Source organism: Otolemur garnettii, unplaced genomic scaffold (genome assembly GCF_000181295.1).
Source record: "Otolemur garnettii isolate 467f Iridium unplaced genomic scaffold, OtoGar3 scaffold00112, whole genome shotgun sequence".
Classification (NCBI taxonomy): domain Eukaryota; kingdom Metazoa; phylum Chordata; class Mammalia; order Primates; family Galagidae; genus Otolemur; species Otolemur garnettii.
In genome coordinates, this window is record NW_003852507.1 from 1,977,451 (window position 1) to 1,995,976 (window position 18,526).

General features: G+C 40.6%; 1 protein-coding gene across 1 annotated transcript in view; it reads right to left on the bottom strand.

Moving 5' to 3' along the window:
* Nucleotides 1-3,690: 3,690 nt before the first annotated feature.
* The window catches only part of NLK (nemo like kinase), a 178,817-nt gene continuing 163,981 nt past the window's right edge, over nucleotides 3,691-18,526 (bottom strand). Inside the window, exons 9-11 of the mRNA XM_003797166.3 lie at nucleotides 10,302-10,500; nucleotides 9,000-9,093; nucleotides 3,691-5,535 (exon numbers count right to left, since the gene is read on the bottom strand). Of these exons, the coding sequence (XP_003797214.1) occupies nucleotides 5,481-5,535; nucleotides 9,000-9,093; nucleotides 10,302-10,500 (348 nt within the window). The 3' untranslated portion in view covers nucleotides 3,691-5,480. The remainder of the gene's footprint in view (nucleotides 5,536-8,999; nucleotides 9,094-10,301; nucleotides 10,501-18,526) is intronic.

An 18,526-nucleotide genomic window follows, 5' to 3' on the forward strand; every position in this document is an offset into this window, starting at 1 on the left:
CATTTCTCAGGAATTAGCATACTGTTTTCCATAATGGCTACACCATTTTACATTCCCACCAGCAACACACAAGGATTCCAATTTCTCCACATCCTTGCCAATATTTCTATAATATTTTCCAATAATTTTTAACCATTTGCTTTAAGTATATTTTTGCCAGAACTCTGTAGCTGCAGATTCAGGCTAATTATGGAAAATGTCTGCCGTATAAACTAATTGGAAAGTCCTCACTGGCAAACCAAGCAGTCAAAACAGATTTACCTTCTGTTGGAAGAAGTCTGTGTTCATTTTATACATGTTTCCACAAAAACCATCTCACTTCTCCATTTTAAGACAGGCACAGCTGTGTCATGCATTTGCTGCCTGGAAGAAATAAAATACTGCCACTCTCAGTATTTCCTCCTAATGCTCTTTGCTTTACTTTCCAGGGGGTTCTCTCTCGGGACTGATGGATTATCTGACAGTAGTGAGATGAAAGAGGTTGTCTTCATAAGCAAACTATTTCAAATTGTCCCTTTAGTTGGCAACCAGGAAGTCTCACACCTAGGAACATTGTGCCACATTAATATCTAAGATGTGGGCTCGGCGCCTGTAGCTCAAGCAGCTAAGGCGCCAGCCACATACACCAGAGCTGGCAGGTTCGAATCCAGCCTGGGGCCTGCCAAACAACTATGACAACTACAAACAAAAAACAGCTGGGCATTGTGGCAGGCGCCTGTAGTCCCAGCTACTTGGGAGGCTGAGGCAAGAGAATTGCCTAAGCCCAGGAGCTGGAGGTTGCTGTGAGCTGTGATGGCAAGGTACTCTACCCAGGACGCCAGCTTGAGTTTCTGTCTCAAAAAAAACCCAAAAACAAAAACAAACAAACAAAAAAAAACTAAGGTGTGTAAGAAGTGCATATTTCTTTTATAAGTGGGAGAATGGTGATTGTGAAGCGGGAATCCTGAAGGGAAAAACAATGGGGATGGAGGAAAAAAAAAATAGTGATGTTAACTCTCTTAAAAACCTATGTGCCTCTGGGCGGGCGGCGCCTGCGGCTCAAAGGAGTAGGGTGCCGGCCCCATATGCTGGAGGTGGCGGGTTCAAACCCAGCCTGGGCCAAAAACTACAAACCCCCCCCAAAACCTATGTGCCCATCTACAACCTAGAGAGTCCACATTTATCCTAAAGGTTATGTGTATTGCAGTTTAAAGAATGCTGCTGTAATTTATCACTCCTTCCCCCCAAGCAAGATGTTGCTTTATGTAGTCTGTGATGCTTAGTATTCCCCACGTTTTTCACCAACATCTTTGTTCACTCTTCTTGCACTAGAGATCTGCTTTTAGTTATTACTTTTCTTTTTTTTTTTGGAGGTAGAATAATTTCCTTTTAGAATCGCCTTTGGTGAGGCTCTGTTGACAGTAAACTAATCTTTTCTGAAGAGATCTCCAAAGTTGTCTTAATTTCAAAATTTTTCTAACATAAAAGTAATATTTTAAATAACATACCCCAGGGGAAAAATAAAAGAAAAAGTCCAAACCTTATGAGCCATCACAAGAGATAACCTCCATCTTCTGGGTTCTTAAACTACACACAAGTTGTAGATCATTACAGCTCTAACTTATCTGTCCATACAGACAGTTTTGCAATTATTGCAATAAATAAGGCACAGATTCCCTCGGTTTGCTAACAAGCAGGTCAATATATTTTCTGTAGTATTTATCTGCCTAGAACTTTAGTTTCAAAATGTTCCATGTGCAACTCAAAATGCTCTCTAGTAAATGATAAAAGCTGGTTTTATTAATAAAGCTTCCTTATAAGCAATTCTTGTTCTTAGTATTCAAAATATTGTTGAATAAATAAATGTATTTACATTAATATATACGAGTTAAAACAGTCAACTTCCTCACGCCATTCATTTTGCTAAACACAGGTAGAAGTATATCCCATCTCCAAACACAAGAGGAATGTTGCCTTATCCGTGAGCAGGGAAAGTGGTCTGAGGTTAGGCTGGTTTCAGGCCTTGATTATACCACTGAGCTAGGACTTCTTCCTTCCCAGCCACGGGACTGCTAGGGATAGAAGGGAGAAGAAGAGCAGGCAGGGGGTCAAGTCCTTTCACCAGTCTGGATCATACAGAGCAATCTACTTTAATATTTTAGACTCCAATAGATTGGAGTAAGATTTCACATGAAAATAGCATTCTTTGCTTCAAAAGAAACAAAGTTTGAAAACCACTAGATTAGAGACTCTATAAGACGTCCATAATTAATTAATTAATTAATTTTTGGTTGCAGCCATCCTTGTTTTTTTGGCGGGCCCAGGCTGGATTAGAACCCGCCACCTTAGGTGTATGTAGCTGGCGCCTTAGCCACTTGAGCCACAGGCACCAATCTCATATTTAATTTATTAATACTTTTTTTTTTTTGGCAGTTTTTGGCTGGGGCCGGGTTTGAACCCACCACCTTCGGTATATGGGACTGGCGCCCTGCTCCTTTGAGCCACAAGCACTGCCCAATAATTTTTTTTTTTAATAGAGGAAACAGGCCCTTTAAAAATTATTTTATTTTTCTTAAGTGATAGGGTCTCACTCTGTCACCCAGGCTGGAGTATAGTGGTGTAATCATAGTTCACAGTAACCTTGAACTCCTGGGCTGAAGCAATCCTCCTGCCTTAGCCTCCCAAATAGCTAGAGTTATAGGTATATGTCACCATGCCTTGCTCTATTTTTGTTTTTTAAATTTTTCCTAGAGACAGGGTCTTGCTCTGTTTTCTAGGCTGGTCTTGAACTCATGGCCTCAAGTGATTTTCCCACTTTGGCCTCCCAAAGGTTTTTGTTTTTCTTTTAATTTTTTGTAGAGACAGGATCCCCTTCTGTTTCCTAGGGTGGTCTTGAACCATGGCTCAAGCGATCCTCCTACTTTGGCTTCCCAAAGGGCTGGGATGACAGGCATGAGCCATTGTGCCCAGCTGATTAATTTATTTGAGATAGGGTCTCACTCTGTTACCCAGGCGGGAGTGCAGTGGTGCGACTGCAGCCTTGAACTCCTGGGCTCAAGGGATCCTCCTGCCTCAGCCCCCCGAACAGCCTAGACCACAGGGGCAAGCTACCAGAACTTGATGCTCGTGCATGTGTGTGTGTGAACAATCTCACTTCATTTTAAAAAAGAAAAACAAAACAAAAACGTAAACGTTGGTGTGTATTTAAATCACATCTTGGGCTCAGCGCCTATAGCTCAACCGGCTAAGGCGCCAGCCACATACACCTAAGGTGGCGGGTTCGAATCCCCAGCCCGGACCCGCCAAACAACAATGACAGCTGCAACCAAAAAATAGCCGGGCGTTGTGGCGGGCGCCTGTGGTCCCAGCTACTTGGGAGGCGGAGGCAGGAGCCTCGCTTGAGCCCAGGAGTTGGAGGTTGCTGTGAGCTGTAATGCCACGGCACTCTACCCAGGGGGACAGCTTGAGGCTCTGTCTCAAAAAAAAAAAAAAAACAAAATAAATCACATCTTGGATGTCAGTTAACTAAGTTTTCAAGGTGGTTTTGTCAATCTAAGGTTTCTGAGAAGATTTAAAAAACAACTGATTTCCTTAAAGATCAAAATGGAAATATAAATAGGAAATGTCTCAAAATTTTGCAAAGTCAGGATACAAGCTATACTGAAGAGAGAAAACAAAGGGAAAAAAGTGAAATAAAACACATGACGCATCTTTTTCAAATGTCACATTTAATGTTTTCACCACTGTACTTCAAATCTACATTGTACAAAGTGACCAGAAAGTGTGCCACGGTAATTGACCAACCTCTGAGATTGTACCTTTCACACCAGTGTCTTCTTGGGCTCTTTTGATACTAAACACGTTTCTCATTCAAGTGAATTGAAAAGCTTCAGTTGGGTTGATTCTCAGGAGCCTCATAAAAAAAAAACAAAGATATTGCACCATCTTTGTTTAGTAATTCAATGTTTGTTTCTTTCACAGCAAATAATTACTTCATTGAAGTTAAAACTTCCAAACATAACTTATTAATAGTCTTCAAATTCAGCTCAGATCACTCAAGATGAAAATACTCTGCTAAATACAGATAACTTACAATAACTTTAACAGTTAATTGTCCATAACACACACCAAGGTTTTTTTCCTAGACCAATTTTAAGACGATCCATTAGTATTCCTTGTACAGGTGAAAAACAATCTTCAATTTTCTTGTCTTTTTATTTTTACTATAAAAGTTGGAAGGGACATTCAAGTTTCAAGTCTCCACATTGAACTTAAAAAAAAAAAAAATAGTCATCATAAGCATGTGGAGGTAAACAAGCCAAGTTGTATAACTCCAGGAGGTAGAGGCCTTCAATTTGTATTCATATATACATATGCACAGAAGAATTCAGTGTTCCAACAGCAAAAAGAATTTGTCCAAAAGTAATAAGTTATTTACTACTGTGACATTTCAAGACTCCCACAGCTTTGCCTAAGGACACAAACACATTTGACATGATTCCCTATGTGCCTTTTTTGTGGCCTGAAATTTTTAAAACTTGTTTTTGTCTTTTACTCATAATTTTTTTACTGTCCAGTGCAGGAAAAGTCTCACAAAATTTCACAGACCTAAAATGTGCAAGCTAATTCTCTCTCTATACAGTAATATTGGGATTTTTTTTTTTTTTGAAATTAGCCCAGAAATGACTTATTTACACACATGAAAGATGCATGCTTGGGGTTCTTTTATGTAAGAAAGAGCAGAAAAACTTCTAATAAAAATAGATTAAATATATATATATATATATATTTATACTGGGTGAGGAAAACAAAAGTTTCGTCTTGCCTAGTCACAAACTCATTCTCTCTACCCACAACATTGGATTTTAGACAGCACACATCACCATCACGGCTCTAATGAGAAGCTAATTATAGGGCTTGATCATTAGGTGGCATGCCCCTCCTCCCTTCCCTCCCCCTAGGTGCAGCCACGATCTGCTTCCGTGGCTCCATGATTGGTCGCAGGCAAGGTTTCTAGATTCTTTACTTTTAGAAAACCCCAAATCGTTAGGAATGGCTCAAATATCAAAATGTATGACTGTCCTTGGTGTTCGTGTGTGTGTGTGTGTGTGTGTGTTTCGTGTGTGTGCGTGTGTGTGTGTGTGTGAACAATCTCACTTCATTTTAAAAAAGAAAAACAAAACAAAAACGTAAAACCCCAAACTCCCCAATTTGGTTCCGTTCTCTTTTGTTCTGAGGTGAGCCATAACAGCTGCACTAAATTCATAAAACAAGTGCAACTCTGGATAAAATATTTTTTTCTTCTAAAAGCACAACCACTTTACAAGATTAAAAGTCTAGTAACATTTCTAAATATTATTCGTATCATACAAGTAGTGGTTGTTAATTTAAAACTTCATTAGTAAAATTACAGTACAAGCATGATTAACCTCCAGAATTGCAAATCCCAGACTCCAGTGGAAAGCTACATTACATCTTCAGTAGTACATCATCTTCCACCATCACTCCCACACCAGAGGAGAGGGGGGCATCTCAGATGGCTGAGCAACAGTGGAACTGAAAGAAAACGGAGATGCTGAAATTAGTTGTAATGCCACAATGGGCGAAAGGGCAATTCGCTCCTGCCTGTTTGCCTCTCTTCCTTTAAAAAAATTATAAAACCCACTTCGGAATTGGTATTTGTTTTTCTAACTTCTCTAATGCTGAATTTGTTCCAAATCTTTGTTAAGGATCTGTTATCTATCATAAGGCCACAGTGAAAACAATGGGTCATTTACTACTTGTATGGCACAGAGCAAGTTTCTTAATGTTTTCTCACTTGGAAAAAGATAATGCTGTCTACCTAATAGGATATTGTGATGAATAATTGAGATAATGTGTATAAACTGTTTTCTAAGGAGCCTGCATCATAATGTAAGTAAACAGTAGCTCTTCTAAATAATAATGTCTATAAGCAATCAAGAAAATAGCCTTGGCTCGGCGCCTGTGGCTCAAATGGCTAAGGCGCCAGCCACATACACCTGAGCTGGCAGGTTCGAATCCAGCTTAGGCCCGCCAAACAACAATGATGACTGCAACCAAAAAATAGCCAGGCGTTGTGGGGGGCACCTGTAATCCCAGCTACTTGGGAGGTGGAGGCAGGAGACTGGTTTGAGCCTAGGAGTTGGAGGTTGCCGTGAGCTGGGACACCACAGCACTCTACCCAGGGCGACAGCTTGACGCTCTGTCTCAAAAAAAAAAAAAAAAAAAAAAAAAGAAAGAAAGAAAATAGTCTTTAAGGATGTACAATTATTCATTTAAAAGTAGCTTCTTGTCTAGGTGTGGTGGCTCATGCCTATAATCCTAGCACTCTGATGTCAAGGCGGGTGGAATGCTTGAGCTCACGAGTTTGAGACCTGCCTGAGCAAAAGCAAGACGTGTCTCTACTAAAAATAGAAAAACTAAGGCAAGAGGATCGCTTGAGCCCAACCAAGAGTTGGATGTTGCTGTGAGCTATGATGACACAGCACTCTATCCAGGGCAATAGCTTCAGACTCTGTCTCAAAAAAAAAAAAGAAAAAACAAAAAGGGCCAGGCTCATGCCTGTAATCATAGCACTTTGGGAGGCTGAGATGGGTGGATTGCCTGAGTTCACGGGTTTGAGACCAGCCTGAGCAAGAGTGAGACCCCCATCTCTAAAATCAGCCAGGTGTTGTGGCAGCCACTTGTAGTCCCAGCTACTCGGGCAAGAAGATCCTTTTAGCCTAAGAGTTTGGGGTTGCTATGAGCTATGATGCCACAGCACTTTACTGATGGTGACAAAGTGAGACTGTTTCAAAACAACAACAACAATAACAAAAAGAACAAAAAAAAAAGAGATTTAAAAGTAGCATCTCAAATTATAGTGACTTTAAATGAGGAACTGTTTTGAATGAGCCTCACACACATACTACCAAGTATGAAGGGAGCAGTATGGATAATCACTTAGTATTTGTTATCCACAGATCCCATTATTACTTATTTCCCATGTCCGACTAAGATTGCTAATTAGATCGTAAACTAGAGGAAGAAGGGTGTAACCGCTCTGCTTTTCCAGTACTGAAGGTGACTTGCACCTAGGAGGTGCTCAAACACCTAAGTGACTGGGTCACTGACTTTTAGGGGAAAATATTAATTAAAAAGCACAGAAAGTAAAAATGCAACTTAATTCCTTCTTTCTATGGAAAAATATGTGAAAGAAATGCAAGTCAGCTGATTTTACAAATTCTAAACAGAAATTCGTTTTTTTTTTTTTTTTTTTTAGACAGAGCCTCAAGCTGTCCCCCTGGGTAGAGTGCTGTGACATCACACCTCATAGCAACCTCCAACTCCTGGGCTCGAGCAAATCTCCTGCCTCCGCCTCCCAAGTAGCTGGGACCGCAGGCGCCCGCCACAACGCCCGGATATTTTTTGGTTGCAGCCGTCATTGTTGTTTGGCGGGCCCAGGCCGGATGGATTCAAACCCACCAGCTCAGGTTTATGTGGCTGGCACCTTAGCCACTTGAGCCACAGGTGCCAAGCCTAAACAAAAATTCTTGACTGTGGTTCAACAATTCAAACAACTCTAATTTGGCATGGGGAAGGAAAAAAGAATCAGGGAGATGGGAGAGGAGACCGTGTGGCCTCTCAGATCCAAAACTACCCTTCTGGCTCGGTGCCTGCAGCTCAGCAGCTAGGGTGCCAGCCACATACACTGGAGCTGGCGGGTTCGAATCCAGCCCAGGCCTGCCAAACAACAATGACAACTGCAACCAAAAAATATAGGTGGGCGCCTGTAGTCTCAGCTACTTGGGAGGCTGAGGCAAGAGAATCGCTTGAGCCCAGGAGTTGGAGGTTGCTGTGTACTGTGACGCCACGGCATTCTACCCAGGGCGACAAAGGAAGATTCTCTCTCAAAAATTAAAAAAAAAAAAAAAAGATTCAAAGCCACCTTCTTTTTAGACTATTTTGTGATACTGAAGTCAGACCCTATTCATGGCTTCCCTTTGACACCTGGCTTAATGCTAGCCTTTGTCAACAGAGGGCGCCAGGAAGGCACTGCAAGGCTGCAGCGTCGGGAAGCTGCCCTTCCTATTATTCTTCTGTGCTGTCTGTGAGCGCAAGGGAATTCCAGCTCTGGTCCACCTGAGACCCAAAGAGACCCACAAATTTCTCAGTGGGTCTCTCTGATGGACCGGTTCTGCCCACACCTTTTGGCATACTCCTTTACCACTCTCATGCAGGGTGTGTTCCTCGGATAGCCAAAGAGGTCCCTGAGGGGAGGGTCCTCTTCTAAATTCTTAATTTCTTTCTTGTTCAGTCTCCCTCAGTCTGTAGGGAGTGGCTGCTTTCTGCATTTGCTATTTCAGGAAACTTCAGAATCCTCTTATGCCTTTTAGTAGTTAACCATCCTTTCCTAGTTAATGATTCTTGTTATTAAATTTTGCCCATTCTTATTACTGGAGTGGTTTCTTTTTCACAAGACCCTGATCGATATAAGGAGTTAGGGAAAAAGAGATCAAGAGAAGGAAAAGACAAAAGGAGACAGGAGAACGAAGCTTGCTCGTTTCCAAAGTAGCTCCCCAGCTCCACCATAAGCCTGTTGGCCTTTCCTCTAAACAGGCTACACCAGCAACATACTTGTAAAAAGTTTTTTTTTCTTGTTTTCAATTATTATTATTAACGGATGGGAGTGGTAGAGGGAAGTGAGGTGACCATGACTAACTCCAGGGCAGAGGGCTGCCATGCTGCTGCTGCAAGGGGACGCCACATACACAATCAGGTGACATGATGGTCACCTGGAGGAGAAACTGCCGAAGCAACCAGTAGACTGGCACTAGTGTGAAGACTGTTATGTTTCTAGTATCTTTTTTTCTAACACCAAAGCTTCTAACAAACTTTCTGTTGGCCCGCTTATCTACATTACCTAATCTAAATAAAAACAGAAATATGCTCAGTAACAAAATCACAACAGCATCCTTTTAATTCTAAAAAGAATGTCAGAACTACACACATATAGTTACCTAATAAAGCTCTTAAAAGCAGCAGACTGAGGGTTGATGCAGAGAGGCACTCTGTTTCCTTTCTGCTGTTCCAAAATGAACTGGTGAATAATTTCTGTGGAGAAAACAAACATCATACAGTCCATGCCAATTTGCAGGCCTGGATGCAGTGACTTCTCAGCTAACACTAGTCAGCATTTGAACAGCATTTCCTACTGGTTTAATGAAATCAAACACACACAATCTGGCTCAGTGCCCGTAGCTCTGTGAGTAGGGCACTGGCCACATACATGGAAGCTGGTGGGTTCGAGCCCAGCCCGGGCCAGGTGAACAACAATGACAACTGCAACCAAAAAATAGCCGGGACTTGTGGCAGGTGCTTGTAGTCCCAGCTACTCGGGAGGCTGAGGTAAGAGAATCACTTAAGCCCAAGAGTTAGAGGTTGCTGTGAGCTGTGATGCTACAGCATTCTACTGAGGGCGACATAGTGAGACTCTGTCCCCCCAATTAAAAAAAGCCAAAAAGAAACAAACAACCTCCCCACCCCCGCAATACACATAACCTATCAAGCAGAATTCAGCTGAACTTTCCAGAAACTAAAATGACAGTTGTTGCTAAACACAGGCAGAACCCCAATGGTGGGATTATACAGATTGGGAACTCCATCAGTGGGAAGAATAAAATGCTCTGGAGACTTGAGAGACTCCATAGAGTTGGCACAGTGAGTGAACTCTTCAAGTTGTTGGTAATCACTGCTTTTAAAGATCACTGAAAAATATCAGTTGATATTTAGGCATATAGTTTGGGGTGGTTACTTTGGGGATTACCCTTTCTCTTCTAAAATGTCCCAGAGCAGTCACTAAAATCATTCAGAATTTTGGATGTCATTATCCCTGTCCTATCATAATAGGAGATCGTGCAATGAAATTCTACAAGTGAACTACCAGAAATTCCCTTCTCTTGTCATCACCCAAGGAACGATCCTTTCAGTGAATTTTTATCCTTTTTGGAATTTTGTACTGAGAGAAGTCCAATACCTTTTATTCAATGAAATGATGCTAAATAAATCCATAGTAAATGTTTTGAGTCACATTCACTACATAAACTTCAAAAATAAGGGCCAAACATTCATTCCTCTCTCTGATCTTCCCCTGGATTTTTAAATCAGCATTTTTATACCCTAGACAAATAGCTATGTTCAAGGTTGTAAAATAAACACATGGAGAAGCTTTGTTCACCATCCAGACCTCAGCTTCGCATGAAAACCTAATAGGAAATATCACTAGTCATGTTGCTTGGTCAAAGGCCAAAACAGACACTCACCTTTAACCTGTCGGACAGAACTGAGGTTCTTCTCAAAAGTGTCATCGAATTTGGGATTGGTAACAGGCTCAAATTCACTGGTATAAACTCTCCCAGTAGAGGTGGAGAAGCAACATTTACACATACACGTGTGATACCGCAGTCGCCCTTCATCTAGGTAGGGGTGGGCTAAGGCATCCTTAGCGGATATTCTTTTGGACTGAAATCAAATTTAGAGACCAGCACATCAATGCAACAGATAAACATGACTGTCCACACAGGATCTTTCACAGAACACAATTAACTGCTTTACACAGCTCATACTTCATTAACAGTACATCCTGTGCAAAGAGGAATTGCTGAATTTAAAGGTGGGTCACGTAAACACTGCAGGGAGTTTGTGATGCGGGAAAACTACTCTTATCATCTACCACTATAAAGCACTTAGAAATGCTTTTTTGCTAAAATTTGGAAACATTCCTGCCCTGAGACGAAGGCAGGGTCAAAACTGACAATTATCACGACATTTAATTATGCAATCCTTCTAAGGGGGTAAGTTTACATTTTTAAACAATAGGCTACATTTTCTAAATATGTGTCAGCATTTAAAAGAGATATGATATGGCTTGGCACCTGTAGCATATTGGTTATGGTGCTAGCCTCATACACTGAGACTGGTGGGTTGGAACCCGGCCTGGGCCAGCTAAACAACAATGACAACTGCAACAACAACAAACAGCAAAAAAGAAAAAAAAATAGCCGGGCATTGTGGTGGGCACTTGTAGTCCCAGCTACTTGGGAGGCTAAGGCAAGAGAATCACTTAAGCTCAAGAGTTTGAGGTTGTTGTGAGCTGTGATGCCACAGCACTCTACTGAGGGTGACACAGTGTCTATCAAATAGATAAGGGCAAAAGTATATCTGAAGCCTCTGGATTTAGGTAGCATGTTCTGAGATACAGCTCAGTCTGAATACCAGGAGTCCTGTCTAGCCTGTGTTTTTGGCACCTAGATTAGAATACTTAATATTCTAATTTCAGACTTAGGAAAATCATAAACTTTTTAGCTCATTGCTCCATTAAAAAACTAAAGAAAAAAAACCTATCCCTTCTTTTAGCTCAGTAGACATATGAATACTACTAAGACAAAGTAAATTTTAAAGGATTTAAAGAAGGACCCAATAATACAGAGTACAGTAAAAACTGTCACCCTGCCCTGCTTCCAGTGTGATCAAGTACTTCACATGTCACAGTTTTTAAAAGACAACCATTTTGTATTTAAAAATAAACAAAACCCATAAATAACTGGACCATCCTCACTGATTCTGGTCCCCCCAAAAACATGTTTCCCATAAACCTGGATTCCCCAAAAATACTTTTATCTCTGATTTTTGCTATGCTGGTATAAAAAGGCATGTCATGAGCTTTCAAGATAGAAAAGAAAAGAAAAAAGAAAACTTGGTAACTCTGGTTTTATTTATTTATTTATTTTTAGAGACAGAGTCTCACTCCGGTGCCCTTGGTAGAGTGCCGTGGTGTCACAGCTCACATCAACCTCCAGCTCTTGGGCTTAGGTGATTCTCTTGCCTCAGCCTCCCGAGTAGCTGGGCCTACAGGCACCCACCACAACGCCCGGCTATTTTTTGTTGCAGTTTGGCCGGGGCTGGGTTAGAACCCACCACCCTTGGTATATGGGGCCGGTGCCCTACCCACTGAGCCACAAGAGCCACCCATAAACTCTGGTTTTTTACCTCTTAATACCTATTGTGTTTTATATTTGGTGATCTAGCTCCCCTGAAGTCAGACTCCCTTGTACTCTTAGCAAAGTAAATTTCTTTTTCCCCTAAAAAAGTCTGAGACTTCGTTTTGATAGTTACTTCTGGAGGCTTCACTGGGATTGAGTTCCGTGACTCCTCTGGTCAGTTTCTCTTGCCACATTAAATCTGGCTCTGGGCCAAGACTGTCTGCGAATGAACATAGTAACTTTCCACACCGGTGGTAGCAATGATTGAATCTGGGTTTTATGACCATTAATTCACTCTGCCAGGTAGCAGGTATTAGAAGCCAGCTGCCAACAGCTGGATTTGGTTCCTATGTTACCCTTTGGTGTCTGTGAATTATTTCCCGAAACTTGAGAATGCGGGGATGAAAAGATTTTAGTGTTTCCCTAAGTATGGAGAGCATGTTCTACGTGGAAGACCACAGTGTTTTGCCTGAGAGAAATCTCTAAACAAAAAGTAAATCAACCCCCTGCCTGTAATCCTAGTATCGTGGAGGCCAAGGCAGGTGGATTGTTTGAGCTCAGGAGTTCTAGATCAGCCTAAGTAAGAGGGAGACCCTGTCTCTACTAAAAATAGAAAAAGAAGCTGAGCATCGTGGTGGGTGCCTGATGTCCCAGGTACTTGAGAGGCTGAGGCAAGAGGATTGCTTGAGCCCAAGAGTTAGGCATAGCACTCTAACCAGGGTGACAGTGAGACTCTGTCTCAAAAAAATAAAACCACTCAGATTTTCAATGATTTTTTTTTTCTTTTTGAGACAGAGTCTTACTCTGTTGCCTGGACTAGAGTAGATGGCCTCAGCCTAGCTCACAGCAACCTCAAACTCCTGAGTTCAAGGACCTAATGGTACTTAATTACATATGATATATCTTAATAATGTATTGTACATATCTTTTTTTTTTAACTGATCAATATTTGTAACAGGTATGGACACTGGCTCCTAGATTTTGTTGATTTATCAAAATTGGCTCCTCTAGTTTTGAATAAGAGCTAACAAAATTTTCCATTTTTACAAATATAAAATATTTCTAAGTAAACAAATTGATGTACTTCGTACACTTTTGAAGGGTACTGATATATTATGAGATCTCTTAAAATTAAATGGAGCAAACTCGGTGGCACCCGTAGCTCAGTTGGTGAGGCGCCAGCCACATATACCAAGGCTGGAGAGTTCAAATCTGGCTGGGCTGGCTAAAACAACAATGACAATTGCAACAAAAAATTGCAACGGGAGCATTGTGGCGGATGCCTATGGTCCCAGGTACTTGGGAGGCTGAGGCAAGAGAATCGCATAAGCCCAAGAGTTTGAGGTTGCTGTGAGCTGTGATGCCACAGCACTCTACTGAGGGTGACACAGTGAGACTGCCTCAAAATAAATAAATGGAGCAAACTCATTGTATTCAGTATCAATACATTAAAAACATGTAAAAGAAACTTAAAATTTAAGAAATATTCTTTCTTATGCATTAATTATGTTGGTGCTTTAGAAATTTTTTCTCACTAAAGCTATATTTCAAAGATTAAATAGGTTTTAATTGTGAGTTAGAATGATATTCTAGGTTGGTAGCTATTTCTTTTAAATCACTTAAAATTTTTAATATCAGGTATGTCATAGACAAGATAAAGAGGTCCTATCATATTCTTATGATAGATGAATCTGGACAAATTAGTCTGAGTTAATAGTTGTTAAGTTAAAAACAAGTCTGTTTATTTCTGATTTTATCACTTGCATCCTATTTCAGTTTATACTAGTTTGGAGTTTGTTTTTCCACAAAAGGTCTAATCATTTTTAATTTCATTGATTTTTTTTTCTATTGGCTTTGCTGGTCAGATATACTAGTATCAGTCTGAATAATATTTAAAATTGCAAAATTATGTGTTCAACTAAGTTAGGTAAAGGATAACAGGTAATGTGTTTCTAAAAAGAAATTAGTTTTTATAATGCTACAAATCATCATCACTTAATGTGAAAGTGTGAGCTTAAATTTTAATTTCCTGTGTCTTAGTTAACATTAAGACCTTACTAATATTGAGTTGATAAAGTGTTTGCATGTGTAGGCAACGTAATTTTAATACGTCTAGGATCTTCATTAATACATTACAGAGTAGTAATCAATAAATAGTTAAAAATGTGCACGTGCCTTTGGATTATGTTAAAGTACATATTAACATTTATTTTTTAAAATAAGGATGTGTATGACGGCAGGAAGATGTACATGTAAGAAACTGGATGCATTTTGTTTGTCAAGGGAAAAAAAAAAGCAAATAATTTGGTCTAAATTCCTAAACATTATTACTTATTGTTGTTAAAAATATTGTTTGTAACTATTTATGGCCTTGGGATAAATTAAAGTCTCTGGAGATTTGCTTAGTCTTCACTATTTCTTTTTTTGAGACAGAGTCTCACTTTGTTGCCCTTGGTAGAGTGCTGAGGCATCATAGCTCACAGCACCTTAAACTCCTGGGCTCAAGTGATTCTCTGACCTCATTCTTAGGAACTGGGACTATAAGCACTCACCATTATGCCCAGCTAGTTTTTCTAATTTTTTTTCTGAGACAGAGTCTTACTTTGTCACCTTCAGTAGAGTGCTGTTACATCACAGCTCACAGCAACCTCAAACTCTTGGGCTCAAGTGATCCTCTTGTAGCTGGGACTACAGGTGTCTGCCACAACACCTAGCTATTTTTAGAGACCAGGTCTCGCTCTTGCTCAGGCTGGTCTCAAACCTGTGAGCTCAGGCAAGCCACCCACCTCAGCCTCCCAGAGTGCTAAAATTACAGGCGTGAGTCACTGTGCCCAGCCCTATCTTCACTATTTCAAGGTAACAGTTAATCAAATCTTTATATATTATGTATTATACCTCACCCATTCTGATTTTAATTTTTATAATAAAAGAACCACAGCTTTTTCACCTTATCATACTTTGATGGTTTCTGCCTTTTCTTTATATTTGTAGAAAGCCCCTATTAGAAGCTAAAGATCAAGAATTGAGTCTTACAATGAGTCTTCTGCAAGAAACCTTATAAGGACCTCTCGTAAACAATTGTATTATGTATTCCTGACTATTGTCATCAGGCAATAAACTCATGAGTACATATATAGGTTCAGTATCTCTTATCATCCCCTTATCCAAAATGCTTGGCCCCAGTAGTATTTAGGATTTTGAGATATTTGAATAGAGTGCCATGGCATCACAGCTCACAGCAACCTCAAACTCTTGGGGTTAAGCGATTCTCTTGCCTCAGCCTCCCACATAGCTGGGAATACAGGCGCTGGCCACAATGCCTCAATGCCTGGCAATTTTTTTGTTGTGTCGTCATTGTTGTTTAGCTGGCCAGGGTTGGATTCAAACCCTCCAGCCTGGGTGTATATGGCTGGCACCCTATCCACTGAGCTACGGATGCTGCCCTCCCCCCCTTTTTTTCAGACAGGGTCCTGCTGGAGTGTGTGATCACAGCTTACTGCAATATTGAACTCCTGGGCTCAAGCAAGCCTCCTGCCTCAGCCTCCTAGAGTAGCTGGGATTACAAGTGTGTGCCAGGAATATTTGCGTATAGTTTATGAGTTATCTTGGAGAAAGGACCTACATTTAAAAATAAAATTCATTTATGTTTCATATATACCTTATATATGTAGCCTGAAAGATAATTTTACATAATATTTTTAATGATTTTGTGCATGAAACAGTTTGTGTACACTGAAGTACCAGAAAGCAAAGGTGTCACTATCTCAGCCATCTATATGGACAATTTGTAGTTGTTTGGCAATACCATCACTCTTTTTTTTTTTAATACCATCACTCTTGACTGAATTTATGTGTTGCCAATAAGCAATCATTTTCTGACACTCACACTTAAGTACTCAACAGTAAAAATGATGACATAACATTAACACAGTGAAAAAACAAAATGTGTTTGGGGTAACTGAGCAGCACGGTAGCAACACCCAGAATACCTGTATCAGCTGTTAAACAGCAGCAACAACAATGGGAGGCTTTCTAACTTCACCTGTGATACTGTGTTTTGATTAAAAATTGTACACGATACAGCATCTTATATTTTTAGGTGAGAAGAGACAGCAGAAGCAGGTGAGGGCCTAGGAAGTGGGCTCTCTAGGGATGAGGATGCATTCTGCTGGATGGCTAGAATCATCTGCCTTACCAGCTGACATAATTTCTTGGTCTGTTATGAATGCACGCTGCTCTAGGCCTTCAATAAGCCCACGGCATTTTCGCCATCTTGTCTACAGGCACTTTTTCTGCATTGTTAACAACGTCATCATCCCCCCGTGAGCCAAATGGAGAAGGTATCGTCATCACGATTATCACGATCACCTTGATTTAGAACCATTTCGTCTATTTCACTGTTGGTCAATGGATAAACGAGAGCCTCATCATCAATTAAAAACTTTGTTGGTATCTGCTTCTTCCAGCTTGTTGATATACTATATTTTACTCTGAAGGTGTATTTTTTTAAAGAGGTTAGGCATTTTTGCTTTTTTCACTTGACATGCTGAAAGAATCCTTCAGAGTCATCACCACATTCATAATCATCATTGAACACAGTTGCAGGCCAGAGGTCGTGCCAGGGGTGCACAAGTGTATCATTAGTCACTGTGTTCCAAGCATTTGCAACAGCATATATGGCATCCTTCATGCCAAACTCCTCTGTAAACCTATATCCACATCTTTGTTTGCTGCTGCTAGCATGCTGATAAAGAAAGTGGTTATATTTAGTCTTCATTGAGATAAACGTACCCTGATCACATGACTGAATTAATGAAGTCACATTTGGGGGAAAGTTCATGGCATAAATACTATTTTGAGGCCGGGCACGGTGGCTCACATCTGTAATCCTAGCACGCTGGGAGGCCGAGGCAAGTTCAAGACTAGCCTGAGCAAAAGCAAGACCCCAGCTCTACTAAAAATAGAAAAACTGAGGCAAGAAGATCGCTTGAGCCCAAGTTGGAGTTTGCTGGAAGCTATGACGCCACAGCACTCTACCCAGGGCTACAGCTTAAGACTCTGTCTCAAAAAAAAAAAAAAAACAAAAAAACACAAAAACACATTATTTTGGATGAGAATTTCAGCTGAAGAATGAACAGAATAGTTAGTTGTCAAGGAATAACAAAATCTTATGGTCCTCTAATCTAGCTTCCCTGTAGTGAGCACAAACTGCTAATACAAAATATTAGTGAAACCAATCAGAAAAGATGTCCCTGGTGATCCATGCCTTCTTGTAAACGTAATAATGGAGTGGTAAGAAAATTACTCCTTGAGAATGGTTAAGAATGCACGCTTTGGACTACCCCAGCAAGTTTTCACTTATGCATGCCTGCTGCATTGGCATATCCCAGCACGGTTATTTTGTCCTTGGCATCCTTAATTTCTGTAGCGGCTGTCTCATTAGATCAGTCAGTGTCAGTGTCTTTCTAGGGCAATAACACCAAAAACCTTGGTGTTTCATCAGCATGATAGACTTGTTCTGGCATCAGATTTTTACCAGCAATGACTGGTAAATTCACCATGAATTTTCTACTGGTTTGTGATCAGCAGATGTTTTATCACACAAATCCACTGGAAAATTGAATGCTGTGTCTTTTCTTAAATTTCTGTAACCAGCGTGTTATATATTCATAGTTCCCTTTCATTTTCATTTTATCATGATAGATCTTAGCTTGCTTCATGACCAGCATACCATTAAGTGGTATGTGTTCACTGAGACGCTGATCAGGATCTTCCTTTTTAGCTTTATACAGTGTTTTCCTATTTTTTACTCACTTTTGTTCATCACTCTCAGCACAGAACTTCAACAGTTTATCCTTTTGTTTTGTCAGGTCATATATGGTAGTCATTTCAACACCATACTCCTCTGTAAGACCTTTCACACCTCTACAATTGCCCAATATCTCCAAAAACTTGAGTTTCTATGCTATAGAGAAACATAACATGGTAGAACCTCAGCATTGATCACCTCCTGCATGATCACCTCCTTAAGTGGACCTAATTTTCATAGATCAGATGTGTACCACGGGTACGTATTAGTACAGTAGGCCTAGTTCCTTATGGTGACCACCTCATATGTTGAGCAGTTTGTTACAGTCCCTTGGGTGGTCAACTTTCTGAGGTTCTACTGTAGTTTCTCTTTTTACTTTATCTCTGTGACCCAAAGGAATATCTGCTGGCCTTTTTGACATGTTTAGCCAACATTTTTATACCACAGAACTAGAAAATAAGCAAAAAACCCCCACAGTGAGTAAGCACATAGGTCCTGGCTCCATCGCTGAGAACCTGTCATTGGTGCCTCTGGCCTGCACACACGCCATTTTAATACCCTTTGTGGGCATGCTTGAGAGAGGGAATCTCATTGTGCTTAGAAAAGGAATACCGGCTCGGCACCTATAGCTCAACCGGCTAAGGCGCCAGCCACGTACACCTAAGGTGGCGGGTTCGAATCCCCAGCCCGGACCCGC